The sequence below is a fragment of the Dipteris shenzhenensis genome, chromosome 13, assembly GCF_047967505.1.
Source record: "Dipteris shenzhenensis isolate YYH24624 ecotype China chromosome 13, Dip_SZ_1.0, whole genome shotgun sequence".
Classification (NCBI taxonomy): domain Eukaryota; kingdom Viridiplantae; phylum Streptophyta; class Polypodiopsida; order Gleicheniales; family Dipteridaceae; genus Dipteris; species Dipteris shenzhenensis.
The window spans coordinates 44,117,005-44,131,439 of record NC_141608.1 but is presented as its reverse complement, the minus strand read 5'-3'; the positions used below and the strand labels follow the sequence as shown (position 1 = coordinate 44,131,439).

General features: G+C 39.3%; 1 protein-coding gene across 1 annotated transcript; it reads right to left on the bottom strand.

Annotated features, from left to right (window-relative positions):
• Nucleotides 1-3,383: 3,383 nt before the first annotated feature.
• Nucleotides 3,384-5,481, bottom strand: LOC147895449 (large ribosomal subunit protein eL18x-like). The gene is made up of 6 exons (XM_087383830.1): nucleotides 5,359-5,481; nucleotides 4,714-4,803; nucleotides 4,413-4,541; nucleotides 4,099-4,281; nucleotides 3,813-3,983; nucleotides 3,384-3,715 (listed from the first exon to the last, which is right to left on the bottom strand). Exons 1-5 carry the CDS (start codon nucleotides 5,359-5,361, stop codon nucleotides 3,825-3,827), a joined length of 564 nt encoding a protein of 187 aa, XP_087239956.1. The 5' UTR covers nucleotides 5,362-5,481; the 3' UTR covers nucleotides 3,384-3,715; nucleotides 3,813-3,824.
• Nucleotides 5,482-14,435: the final 8,954 nt, after the last annotated feature.

The following is a 14,435-nucleotide window of genomic DNA, read 5'->3' as shown; positions in this document are numbered from 1 at the left end:
CTTGGTAACATCCTTGAATGAACCATGATAAGGCACTGAAATGAGCCTAAAGTTGGAGACGCTCTGAGCCACTAAGATTTATAGAGTAGGCACGCAAACAAAGGACATTGTGATTGGAAGATCCTTTAGAGCACATAAATGATTTGGAAATGGTTTAGCCTTCATTTTAGTACTTTTTGAAAATTTTGACTTTTCAAAGGGAGTGTGATATGCACATACTTGGGGGGAGGAAGACCAAAGGAGAACTATACTTTTGGGGATGAGTGATCCCTTGAATTTCCCCAAGCCTAAACAAGGAGTACGCTTCAAAGGGGTTATGGGACCCTTGATACACCTTCAATCCTAACCCGTTCCTTTTGAAGCCCCGTCCAACCAATATCAAGTTAAAAATCAAATCTGCTTTATTTCAATCTCTTGGAATTGTTATTTTAAGATATGACTTGTCATTATTTCAAGGTGGGTTAGAGGTGGTAGCTTTTTTTCCTTTTTCTTGTAGAATCACCCAATGCCACACTTAGCAAGACTTCTGCGTGGGCAGCCAGCTCTAGTATGCAACCGTAGAGCTGGTAAGTTGCAACCAAAGGCTGTGTGCAAGAGGCAAATAACGTTAAGGCAAACAATGTCTAAACGGAATCAGACCATCAAACACATGCTAGTGTAGGGCGCTGTGGGTATGTTTTGCATGTTCAGGGACATTCTTCCCCTCTTGCCCCAAATCCAAAATCTGCTCATGTCAAACGACTCACATTCTCAAACAGCCCACAACTGTCAAACGACTAACATCACATGTGATCCCTCCATCCATCCATCTCACAACTTGCTTACCCCTACCAATTTTGCCCCCCCACACACCATGCCAGCTAGTTCACAATAGAGTTTCATTTTACATTCAAAGCTCTTGGCACCCTGCAATAGCCAAAATAAGGTTAGGATAGTTTAGAGCAGCATGGGAGACATGTTTCCATCATGCAGTAATCTTGATCTTGCACCTCAAACAAAACCAGCATACAGATGCTGCCATACTATGCCACGCAATTCTAGGAACATGCTAGCCCTGTGCAACTGGTTATCTCAATGCTACAACATTTCAATGCAACGTAGCCTTTCAGGATATTGTTCCTTACATCTACATAGGGGTCTGTTTTCCTCCACTTTGGGTACAATGAAAAGGGCTTTGAGCTGTGTACTATTGCATGCTGTCGTTTCAATTACTCTTTGACTCGAGGAGTATCTTGCTTGGCTACTGTGATTACGAGCAGCCACCCATGCCTAGGAACATTCTTGCGATGAACTGGTTCTTGATGCTCCAATATTTCAAAGCAATGTAACCTTGCAAAATAATGCTACTTATATATTCATCGGGGTTTGTGTTTTCATGAACTTCGGGTCAGATGAAAAGGGCTACTTGAGATGTGGTAGTTTTGTTTGTGAAAGCCGACTTTGCACAATATGAGCCAACAGCCTGTAGATCTACAAACACAATGTTTTTTGTTTCTTAGAGTTATAAGAGTGTCACATAAGATACTAGGAAACTGAGAAAAGACATCAAGAGAGCTTGGAGCATGTGGATGCTAAGCCAATTTTATTGATTGAAATAGTCCTAATTTCCTACTCGGGCATTCCTTTCATATTCTAGTATAGACATTGCAAGATCAAGGCATCCATTAGCCTGGCAATATATACATGTTGCTGAGGAACAACATATCCATGGAATTGTGCTGAGGATATACCGCAATCCATACAATGGATAGAGATGACTATAGCTATTGCAAAAGAGCAACTGAAATGGGGGGGGTGAGGAATAGTTCAACATATCCATGGAATTGTGCTGAGGATATACCCAATCCATACAATGCATAGAGACTATAGCTATTAGATATCAACCGAAATGGGGGATGCAGAACAGTTCAAGTCCATTTGATATCTGAAAAAGGTTCCCAGTGTTTCATGATTATCACATTGTGAGCAATACCTCTTGCATTGCTAGCTCGAGCGCGTTTCGTTTCGTAATACTCCTAAAACCTCAAGAGCATGCATGTATGTGCATGAATACAGGAGAGCACACATACTTTTCAAACAGACACTCACATAGAAATACAACAAGATATAAAAAAGGATGTGCCCCTAAGGAAATGCAGACACATACTAATTAGCAGCACAAGTCACCAAGTTGCTAATCATTCCCTATCCTTTAATAACATGAGAGAAATTTGCATGCTGCAAACAATCTCAGCAGCTCACATAAATAGATATAACTCTAGCCAAGTAAAGAAATTGATGCTTAGTGTGACAACCCAATCAACAACAGTTGTCAACGTAAGGTATCACTTAGCTAAGAGATCTAATTTCCTCACACTCAGAAACAGAACTCTTGGTGTTGGTTATGTACAAGCAATTGTAGTCTGAGATTTGAGTCAGTGCCGCATGCAAATGGTTCATGTGCATACCCTATGTTCATCTAAAGAACAGAGATTTGAAAGTCTGCCCACATGCAGCTCAGAGTTTGTGTCAGCCGCTTAATGAGTTTCACCATACTGGAAGAGATTTTCACTCTAGGCAGATAATTATTTGAAAAACACCCAAAAAAATGTAACACTAAGTCACAGCACAAGCAGATAAAGAAAACAAATGAATGATAGGGTGAACACATCTAAGGCTCTAGTAAGAGGTTCTAATTCAATGGAAAACTTGGTCTTGATGAGTGTAAGTCAATGTACTCTAAGTTGAGTAATTATCTGTTTTGCATTCAAAATAGCAGCCTGCAGGTGACTCTAGGTCATTAGGTTTCTGAATCTAGCCATGCATGTGCTACTCATAGTGCCATATGTCAAATGCCCTCAAAAAAAAAGAAGGAAAATATACATTGTACGCAGCCTGATAGGTAAGGCTCCTAATTTCCAAATTCAAATGGTCAAGCGTGCTGCATGGACTCCAAAAAACATAGGTCTGGGTACCCCGTTCCCCTCCCCCCCCCCCCCCCCCAAAAAAAGGTCCCCTATGATTGGATGTACCCCATTTCCCCGCCTCCCCCCCCCCCCCAAAAAGGTCACGTATGATGATTGGATGTACCATTCGAGTATGTAATAATTTAATTCATTCATATGGATCCAACTATACAATATTTGTATGAACGTTGAAAGCATTCATAGACAACTAATACCGTATGAACGTTGAAAGTATTCATAGACAACTAATACCGTATGGACGTTGAAAGTATTCATAGACAACTCATACGACTGTAAAATATTTAAGCTACTGCCAAAGCTATATACCTCCCTCTGAAACTTTTCTGGATTAAACGCAAAAGAAAAAACTACAAATAGCAGATTAAGTTCAAGCAAAACTGAACTTCAGCATGAACAAAAAAAAATTGAGCGCACAACTTATAAAAGTTTGAAATATATTTGCGAGGACTAGTGCCACTTTAAAGGATCATATCCGGATTGTTCCTGCACTAAATTTCAAAGCAAGAAATGGCACTTTCCAGAAAACAACACTTCTACATTGGATATAGCAACCACAGAGTCGAGAAAAAAGGAGGATCTACTACATGTAAATGCTGTCTGACTTCAGATATCCTTCATCCAGAAGCATCAACACGGATGCTAAAATCCAGACAGTTAACCTAACCTCTGAACATTAATATCAGACAGCAAACTTTACTTTCCCAGTCTCTCCACTAATCAGGGGTTGAAAACAACCACAAAAGTGAATGCTGCATACAGAAAACACAATGCTCAGTTGAACAGAACAGTTCCAGATCCTGCAGACATTATCTCTTCCTTGCAGCACAGAATGCAGCAAACTCTCACCTCAAACAAAACTTAAACCCTGTAACCTCTGCTATTGCGACGTCCACGGGCTCTCTCAAATTTGCGACCCTTGGAACGGACGTAGGGCTTCGTGTGGCTGTGGGGCACACCAGGAGCTCTGCCAAAGTGCTTCACTGCTTCACGAGCATTCTTAGGTCCTCGAAGAAGCACCTGCTCACAACTAGGAACTAAGCAAGAGTCTATTTCTCTGCAGAAGTATTCTAGGGAAGACAAATAGATTGGCCAAAAACATCAAAAAAAAAGGCTGAATATGCCAACAACATACCGTGTTTGATCCAGTTGGGGCCTTCAACGCAAGCTGATCAAAAGTAAGGCACTCTCCCCCAGCTTTCAGAATGCGAGCCCTAGCTGTCTCCGTGAATCTTAGGGCTGCTACTTTCAAAGTAGGGACCTCATACAGCCTAACATCGTCAGTAACAGTTCCAACTACGACGGCAATTTTGTCATCCTGCATAAAGTTCTTTGATTGAGTAAACTTTTCACCCAAGACGAGGCTACAATCAATTGCAGGAAATTCATGTTCATGTGTATGACAAAGAGAAGAGCAAGCAAACAACGAAGAGCCATAGAAAAGTGTACCTTGCCCTTCATAAAATGAGCAAGGCGTCGAAGGGACAGAGGAGGCCTGTTAGTCCGGCTCATAAACAGGCGCTTCAAAATAACTGCATTGAAAGCACTTCCAGTTCTCCTGACCAGAAACCTGTAAAGCTGCAACATGATTAACGTTTTAAGTCAGGATAAAGAGGCAATGTGCTAGAGCATGAAGAAAATGTATCACGGGGTTATATAAAGAAGCTACGTGCGATCATTATTCTTCTCCCGGTAGATCGCTTCCTTCAAAATGGTACGTAGTCAAGAACTCAGAAAGGTAAACGCATACCTTGACGATGAGCTTCAGGTAGACATTATCACTCTTAGGGGCGGTGCGCTTGGTTTTCTTGTTGCGCCCGCCGGCGGGCAAGTCGATACCCTGCATATCAAAGAACCAAAAACGCGTCAGATCGTCCCTTAATGCCACAACTCCAGGGTAAAGCGGATGCATAAAACTTCAAACAGTTTATCCAGACAAATCGTTCAAGCCATAACTTGTGACTCACATCAAGCATGGCATATAACGATACTGAAGCAGATATGGCGGGCATATGACAGTTTCAAGCATGTTTGCCACTCGGACTGCCTATCTCGGCTGTGAAATTTTAAGAAGCTCAGAGTTTGAAGGAATACTCGTCAACTGTAGCTATCGAAACGACTTAAAGATCCTGTTTGATACAACTCCCCGGAAAGTCGGTGAGGCACAAGACCGATAGTCGTTCTTAGTAAATAGGTCTATTAAGGGAGATCGCAAGAAGACTCTAACTACGACCCTGGAAACAGTAAGGTGATGCTACTGATAGACAAGGGGGGAACGAGACGGGAATGGGTGATTCAATTCTGGGGGAAGCACGAGTAAAAGACATCGATTTAGGGGAGAAGCGTTCAAGAGAGGAAGCGAGAGGGACGGAGAAGAGAAGATGGCAAAGCTTACCATAGCTAGAGCTCCGAGCTCAGAAACTCGAGACGGCCGAAGAGAAGACGAAGAAGACGACCTCCTCCTGAAAGAGAACCCTAATTTTTATTTCCCCGGCTTTTGTTATCAACAACAGCAAAGACTTCACACTTAACCCTTACCCCTTCTAACCCCTTTCTCCTTAACCCCACCCTCGCACATGGCAACGTTTTAGTCGCCAATCCACGCATTCATTCAGGATACACAGACAATCAAGGGTCAGCACGAGCGAGGATCCAATCGAAATTCTTCTCGGATTTCAATCTCAACATGTGCTTGTCACTCCAATAAGGTCCAGTTATTATCATGTGCCCCGAAGTTACCGAGGAGCGAGGGATCCAGTAGAAATGCTTCATGGATTTCAATCTCAACATGTGCTTGTAACTCCAATAGCGTCACGCAACTTTAGGTTATCATATGCCCCAAATTTTGGTGACTTCAAGCAACCTCCACCCCAAAGAGAACCCTAACTTAACCCTTAGTCCTTCGTGCTTAACTCCACTCTCGCCTTGGGCACATGCAAGCAAAGTTCAAGCAAGGAAGTGTTGCGTTGGTAGCCACAGTTTGTCCTAGAGCTCCAACAAAAAGCAATCCGGGTGCAAACAATCTACATAGGCAAGCAAGGGTCGACAAGAAGGATTATTCAGTACAAAGCCACAACAATACATGAGTTTTAGTTATGGTAAGCTATGCTTTCTTCCTTCCTTCCATTATCACATCTACACAATCAAGAAGTGTAGCCTTTCTACTCTTACAATGTCTAGCCCTTCCTTTATCCTTAACCCCACTCTCACCCTAGGCCCATGTAGCACTTTTGGCAAAGTTAAGTGTTAGAGCTCTGAGCTCAAACAAAACGACAACAGAACAGAGGGAGAAGACAACTTTGAGCAACCTCCATCGCCAAGAAAGAGAGCCCTAATTTGCCCTTGTTATGAAGAGTCTTTTCACACTTAATAACCCCACTCTCACCCTGGGCGCATGCAACACTTTTGGGGCAAATGCCTAACGGATGCAAAGGGACTACCACAAGCAGGCAACGATCATTAGGAGGGGGGTATCCAATAGAAATGAAGGCGGCTTCTTCTTGAATTTTAATTTCAACACCTGCCTATAACTCCATAGGGTCCAGCAAAGTTTAGGTTGTCATTTGCCCTTGATTTCAATAATTCAGCTTGACAAATCGCAATCGGAACCAAACATGTGCCCAACCTATCTAATGATCAATGTTCACAAAAAAAAACATTTTTCTCAATAAATCACAAAACTTGGGGTTTTAAATTTGTGAAGGCTTTTCTTAACAATATGCATATTTTTTAGATACAATATCACTAAATTGCCTAAAATTTTGCTGATGTAACAAAATTGAGAAAATACTTTTTACAAGTGAAAATGAAGTTCATTGCGTATAGTTTAAATGTTTTCTATGAACACTGCCAATGATCATCATTTCTAGCAAGAAGGAATCTCACCGCTCTTGCACACAACATGTTGTGCCTGAAAACACCAAAATCCGCCATGCCACGAATCTGGCCATTTGGCAGTCAGTTCTTTTAAATATCATTGGAAAGTAAATAAAAGACTGGTTAGAGGGCTTGGTTATGGCTTGTTTATGGCTTGGTAAAGTTAGGGCTAGCTATCCTTTTTTTCCTGGTCAAAGAATATTTTACATTTCCTTCTTTGATTACTTCATAGGTCCTACAAAGGTAAGCGTCGTGCATCAAGAGTGAGCCATATCCAAGGAGAAGCCTCATGAGCTTGTTTTGAAGAAGCTGCAAGCTCACTTAGAGAGACTATGGGAGCAATCAGAGAAAAGCTATGTACAATTACGAAATAAGGCTTTCTTTGCTTTTCCCTGATTGCTTTCATAGTTCTTCCAAGTGAGCTTGGTGCCTCTCCAACACAAGCTCAAGAGCCTTCTCCTGGGATATAATTCATGGCATATAGTTCAAGACAAGCTCAATTGCCTTCTCCTTGGATATAATTCATGGCGTATAGTTCAAGACAAGCTCAAGAGCCTTCTTCTTGGATATGATTCAAGAGCCTTCTCCTTGGATATGATTCACTCGTTCTTCAGGGCATATCATTTTAGGGAGTTTGTGGATGGGAGAGCATGAGTTTGGTTTGAGGTGATTGGGACATGGTACCCGATCTTACAAAATAAAATGCATGCTCTCCTCTTGAAATTAGACATCTCTAGTAGCTCAAATACTACAATCCTTCAAGTTCTCAACATTTATGTAATCTTGATCCTCTAGATACATGTCAGTGCTTGGGGTAAGAGGGCAAAGATGTGCCCCAGGGAATGTGTCCACATCAACCTCGCCATCCATGAACTTGTAGTGGTTATGGTAGAGGTCACTCGTTCATGCTCGCAAATCCCTCTTCAATATGGGCCATGAGCAACCAAGATGTACATGTGAAAATAGAGGAAAGTATTATGATAAGCCTGGCCTACATAAACCATACTACTACTATGATAACATAGATTACTTGCCAAGTTTTGAATAGGACTAAGCAGCTGAGGGCTACAAAGATGTTTACTTCTAACACGTCTTAATTTTTTGAGAATTCTTATATTGTTATTTGTATAATGTGTATTAACCCCAATATCAACTTGAAATTAGACCATCTCATAGAACCCTTCCCCAAACTCATGAAGTTTATTCGAATCGATCTACCTAAGAAATCAAATCTATCTATATACATCTTTCTCACATTCTAGAAGTGAAAACAATGGGTGGAAGAGTCAAAAGAACGTATAGTCAAAGTTTGTAGAAGCCATGTCTAAATTTTTAGGAGTCACGACACTATTAAGTTTTAGGAATTGAAAAAGTCAAAAACTATATAGTTTCAGGGATCAAAAAACTTTATAAAGACGTAAAGACCTATGTAAACTATATAAAGAGATAAGAAATGAAGACATTGCAATGTTTTGGTAAATCATTATAAAACCATGATGATGTTTGCTAAATTAAGAAATCTAGTGGGATCATTGGGAGGCCTTCTACAGCCCAAATTGTTTCTTTGATAAAATCTTTAGAAATAGTGCTTAAGAAAGCAATTTATACCATTGGAGGCATGCTCAACAATTCAATTTGCTTTCTTGAGCACAACTGTGGAAATAGTACTTGAGAAGGTGGATTTTGCTGTTGGAAGCTTTTCGAATAGGCCAAACACATTCTTAAGCACATCTTGTAGATTTTCTCTCATGTTGCTTCAATTTTGGTTGGTTACACTTTGAAAATATGTTTTTTTATCAGATCCAAAATATAAAGGCAAGAAGTCCTTGAAAAGGTCTATAGACTTCACTTTTGTTTTTGTGTTTAGAAACTGTCCTAAATTAGGTGGAATCATCACTTTGTGTGTCCTAGTGTTCTTGTGTATGCATTTTTAAGAAATATACTTAACTAAGAAAGCAATGTCTTGTTATAAGGTCTTTTGGAGCTCAGATAGCTTGATTCAACACAGTTGTGGAAATAGTGCTTAAGACAGCAATGTATGCTGTTGGAAACGTAAGAAAGAGATTTAGGCTAGTGTAAGCCTACCTAATGGTCCAAAATTAGGCTAGTGGAAGCCCGCCCAATAGTCCAAATTGCACAATTGTGAAAATAATGGTTAAGAAAGAGATTTTTACTGCTGGATGTCTGCCCAACAAACAATATCGCTTTCTTAGGCATAGTTTGTAGGTTTGCTCAATTGTATTTGTTTAAGGTTTGAAAATATATTTTCCTTATCAGACCAAAGAGATAAGGATGGGACATATCAAAAGAGGATAGTAGACTTCTCTTCTAGTCTTGCCTTCAGGCAAGATCCTAAACTTGGTAGATTATTGATTCTATGTGTCTTGGTTTCCTTGTGTCTACAAGCAAACATTGATGAAGAATTTAGAATGATGTAGAGAAAAAGAAAAGGACTATAGAGGAAGTATCAGCTATTCCCAAGGAAAGTAGATCACTTGTCCTCGAAGGTGCCAAGGTAGGAGAAGGGAGCAAATCATGTGATGAAATGCTCTTTGTCTTCCTCCATAAGTGCAATGCCCAACAAGAGTTCCATATCTTGTATAACATTTTCAACAAATAGCTACATGTTCAGCTTCGGTGGATCAACACAGGGACCTTCTAGCTAAACAACCCAATGCTGAGAAGTTCAACAACACCATTAATAAAAGATATGAGCTCTTGCCACAACATGTTAAGGCAAAGTGCTACAAACACAATAGAAAGTGTAGACATCTAGATGAGGGTTTTTCCTTTGTAATGTATCTTACTATAACCAAATTGACACTAATTAAAGCATGGAGATGCAAGAGGAGGAAGCAATAGAGAAACCCTGGAATCAAGAGGCCCAACAACAAGATGAGGAGAAAGTAGCAGAGAAACCCTAGAAACAAGAGGCCCCAATAAGAGGATGAAGAGGAGACATAACAGGAGGAGGAAGTAGTAGAGGAACTCGGGGATCAAGAGGCCCAAGAGTAGGATGAAGAGGAAGGGATAAACCTAGACAAGGAGAGAGATGAAGTTGCTACACTAGACCTTGTGGCACTAAGGTGACATGCTTTGAAGGGGCTAGTAAATATTGAAGGCCTTGATATTGAAAGTTGTAGATATGCTATGCCTTTGCTCCACACTTTCAAAATTGGTAATATGGAATATGTTATTCTTCATGACATTGAAGCAATATTTGACTTGAGGGAGGATTATGCACTAGCTATGATTGCCAGCTGGATTCTGAGACCATTGTGGAGGATGACCCTTTCCTAAGCATATAAGACAACTTTAACTCAGTTCTATACATGTGCTTTGAAGAGGCTTAGAAATGTAAGGAAAACTATGAGCTGGCTGATGAGACAAACTTTCAAAGGGACCTCAAGTTTGACTAGCTTAGAAAAGAGGAGGAGCACAAAAGAATAGTAGGAGAATTAGCATCTTCCTTTGGATCTAGAGGGAGATGAGGATATAAAGGTGATTGATCTTGTCCTTTGGTATCTCTATTCTCAAGTTGCCCTTAATGGAAAGCTCATTTTGAGTGATCTTGTCCTTTGGTATTTGTGTTCTCATGTTGCCTTTAATGGAAATCTCATTTCCATTTGGTTTGTTTAGTTGTATGTTGAAGATGATTCCATCCTTTTGAGGTATAGTGGGAGTAGGGAGAGAGGTCTTGTCTAGCGTGCCACCCTCTCTTACTATATCAAGATGCTCTCTGCAGCAAAAAAATTATTTTATCACCGACATTTAAGCATTGATGGAGAGACAACTGTTTGGTCTTTCAAAGCTTCATCACAGCTTCTTACAGGTGATCAAAACAACCAGTAATAGGACAAGATCATTCTTGTAAAAAAAGCATTTACTTTTACAATATTTTTTGTTAGTATCCTAGTAAGAGCTACTCTTCCAGAGCTACTCTAAGGCAGGATATTATGTTACATACACTGCCTATGCCCTTGCAAGTGGCATTACAAGCCCTCTCAACTTGGAAGTTCATGGTAAACATCATCCTCTTAGGTTTAGAGAGCCAGCTTTAGCACATCAAGCCCTTAAATTGGAGAAGGCAAATTAATCACTAGAAAGAGACAAAGCAAACTGAAGATGAAAAGGGAGATGTACAAGGTAGTCCCATTGCTGAGGGTCTAAAAGATGTGACCAATTAAAGTTGCAAGGAGGGCCTTGACTTGTAGATTCTTTGAGAAAAAATGGTTGAGTACATGTATTGCTTTTGAAAAACTTACATCATATCGCCATTTTTTTTACCATAATGACTTGTACATTGTATTATTAGCAAGTTTCCAAGCTCTATCTATCCACTTGTGGTTCACAAAAGTCTTTGAATTCCTCCATTTTGCATGTTTCTATGGAGTTTGAGCCATGTTGAATGCTAGTTTTACTTGTGATGTTGCCATTCTTTCCTAATTTACAGCCTTTGCATTATACCTTGATGGAACCATCCGAATTTTTCTTTGAAACTGTTTGCCTCCTGTGCTCCTCCAAAGTGTTATTTGTGTCAAAAAAATGCATTTCATGTAGTGTAATGAGACTTTTCCATTCCATGGGTGGACCCAATTGTAGGGCATCCATATTTTTTCACAAAATATGGAAGGTGGTTATAGATAGTATGCTACATTTACAAAAAACAAGAATTCACTTTCATTGTTAGATAATATCTATTATCTTACGTTTAAAAAAACAAGAAGTCACTTTACTTTGTTAAAAATGAAAAGTCACTTTGCTTTGTTCAAAGGTGACATAAGGATATGCTAATAAGGAAAGAATGAATAGTTGTTACGATGTAGTGTATTATATTGTAAGCTATCCAAGTTTCTTTCATGAGCCTTTGGTATCTCTTCTAATGCATGGTGATCATTCTTGCTCCAAGTCTATTTGTCACAAAGTATAAATAGCTAATCTAATGATTTCCATACTTCTATTTTAATATTTCATGCAATTCCATCTACCTCATGATCTTTGACTACATTGTGTACGAGCTTCCAAAGTCCATACTTCACACTTGAAACATATCTTGGTTGTCTAACTAGTTTTCTTTTTCTTTGTGTGGTTATGATAAAAACCTTCTAGCTTTGTCTCCACTAATAGATATCCTGATAGGGACTTCCATATAATTTGTTGACTTCTTAAAGTCTATTGTAATATGAACATCTCCTCCCCTAGATACCAATGTCCGACAATACTTTTTCCAATGCTTGAAGTCCCTCCTGCTTAGGCTTTTTATGATCTAACATAAAGCACATCATATGCAACATGTACATTGTACAATGGGATATCAAGTACAACTTCGAAATTTAGATCAACTTTATCTCTATTAGGTGCTTTCCTCACCATTTAGGATCCATGACATATGCTGACTACTTGCAGTAAAGGCATGGAGATTTTGAATTGCCTCGTTTGCTTATGTTGAACATACACTTGAGGGTCTTGATGAGGTCACTTGCCATATGCCACTCCAGTTGGAAATCACCTTTGCCCTCGACATGAAGATGTCCTCCTTGAACTTGATTTTTTATAATTGCGAGTTTTTGTGTGGTGAAATACCGAATCAAGAGTTTGGTGGTCCCTTGTCTTAACCTACCATTGAGAAATGTAAGGCTCTTTGAGTTGAAGAATTAAACATTAATAAAAACATTATGCTTGTGTGGGAAACCATTTGAAACCCAAGTGTGCTTACCTCAAATGTGCGTAGCCACCAAATGTGCTTTTCTAATTGTAGACTGAAGTGTCTTGAGTCTATAGTTGTAATTGATGGATCAAGAGCTCTATTCATTTGTGTGACGGTCACTGGTTTGGTAAGAGCACTAGTTTTATCCTTTGATCTTTCAAGGTTGTTGACACTACTTTCTTTTAGCTACATTGTCCCATTGCTTCACACCCTTATCATCTTATTATTAATAAAAGAGTTATCAATGGACTTATCGCAAAAATAAGCCATGTTAATCCTTCACGTAGGTCCTTCAAAATTTTTATTAAAAAAAGATAAAGATTAATTATAGGGTCTCGACACGGAATGTAAAAACAACACGTGTCAAGATTGGGGGAAAATCTACTTTGGAGAGAGAATTTTATAGGAGCCTTTAATGAGATTCAAATTTTGTGTATGTTGGAGGAAAGAAATGAGAAAGTTGTGAATTTCTTATGGGGCCCCAAAATGAGTTTCCTTTCATTCTAATGTAAACACTACAAATCTTGATCCTCATCTTGAGAAGATGAAGGTCACAGGGCATTATATCAATGTGGCCCAAATGGCAATTCACAAGTCTCAACTTGCATACCATATTGGGAATTATTTTGAGTTTTAGTGATCCATTGATTATGACCTTGGAATTTATATCAAATGTTTCAATATTCCCAATGGTGATGACATGCAAGAAAGCATGGGTCCCATGGAAGATCATTCACTTATAACTAGCCACAAGAACTGATCTTACAACCATGGTGATCAATCATCCAACATAGGTGGAACAACAACAAAGTCCTTGTTAGGGATAACGTTAAAATAGCTTAATTAGATAATAAAATATAATCTTCTAATAGTTAGTAGAGAGAGGTAAAAATGGGTGGTGAGGACACAGGTTCCCATTAGCTATAGAGGGGAAATGGAGCCTCTTGTCATACATTTACCCACCTTCTCAGGACTTTAGTAAAGATGATTCTCATGCAACAAATAAAGGCACATCATAGAAAAATTTGTATAAGCAATAAAGATATGCTAAACCTCAAACTTCTCGTTATCATAAAAAGGTCTTGATAACCATTAAACCCTCATCTAACACACTCTTCACGAGCCACATAGTATATTTGGAGGCTTTGGGACCATTGGGAAAAAGAACCACCATGCCTTGTCTTAGGTCATGGAATTCAAAGGCAATGTAAAGCACCTTACATTTTTAAACAAAAGGCAATGGTAGAGAAAAAAAATCATAGCATCATGAGAGTGAGAAGCATGATGCATGGTCAATTCTTACTCGAGTATTTGTGGGCTAAGGAAAGTCATAGTAATGTTAGAAATTGATTGTTGATTATATATCTTTCCAATATCATGCTAAAAGAGAGATAGAGTGGGGCTATTGTGGGCAAACTCAAGGAAATCTAGAAATTACGATCAGGGAATATAAAGAGCCATTGCTTCAATCGAATTGGTCTTAGGAGAGATGGAGGTGCCAGCTAAGGAAATGGAAGGAAATTGCTAAAGCAAATATAGTAGAACTATTAACTTCAAAGGTCTACTATGGTTGGGAAGTTCCATATGATGTGAGTCCATTCATAGTAATGGAATTTAGTAGGCCTACCAAAGGAGTTGACGTTCCATTGGATCAAGGTCAGTCTTCAAACTCAAGAGCCAAATACATGAGATAATATAACTCTCATTTTATGATTAGGCACTCCTCTCAAATTGAGGGAGTCAAATTCACACTAACATTCACACTAGTTGTAAAATCTTCCAAAATTTGACTCTTGATTGCTTGGGAAACCATAAAAATTTGGAAGCCAGTACAAATGGACATAAAGATAGCTTTCCTCCATGCTAATCTTGAGGGAGAAGTCTCCATG

Coding starts and splice junctions, on each gene's coding strand:
- LOC147895449 (XM_087383830.1), bottom strand. Junction 4,542..4,713: donor ACCTGAAGCTCATCGTCAAG/GTATGCGTTTAC, acceptor ATCATGTTGCAG/CTTTACAGGTTTCTGGTCAG. Junction 3,984..4,098: donor CCCCAACTGGATCAAACACG/GTATGTTGTTGG, acceptor AGTTGTGAGCAG/GTGCTTCTTCGAGGACCTAA.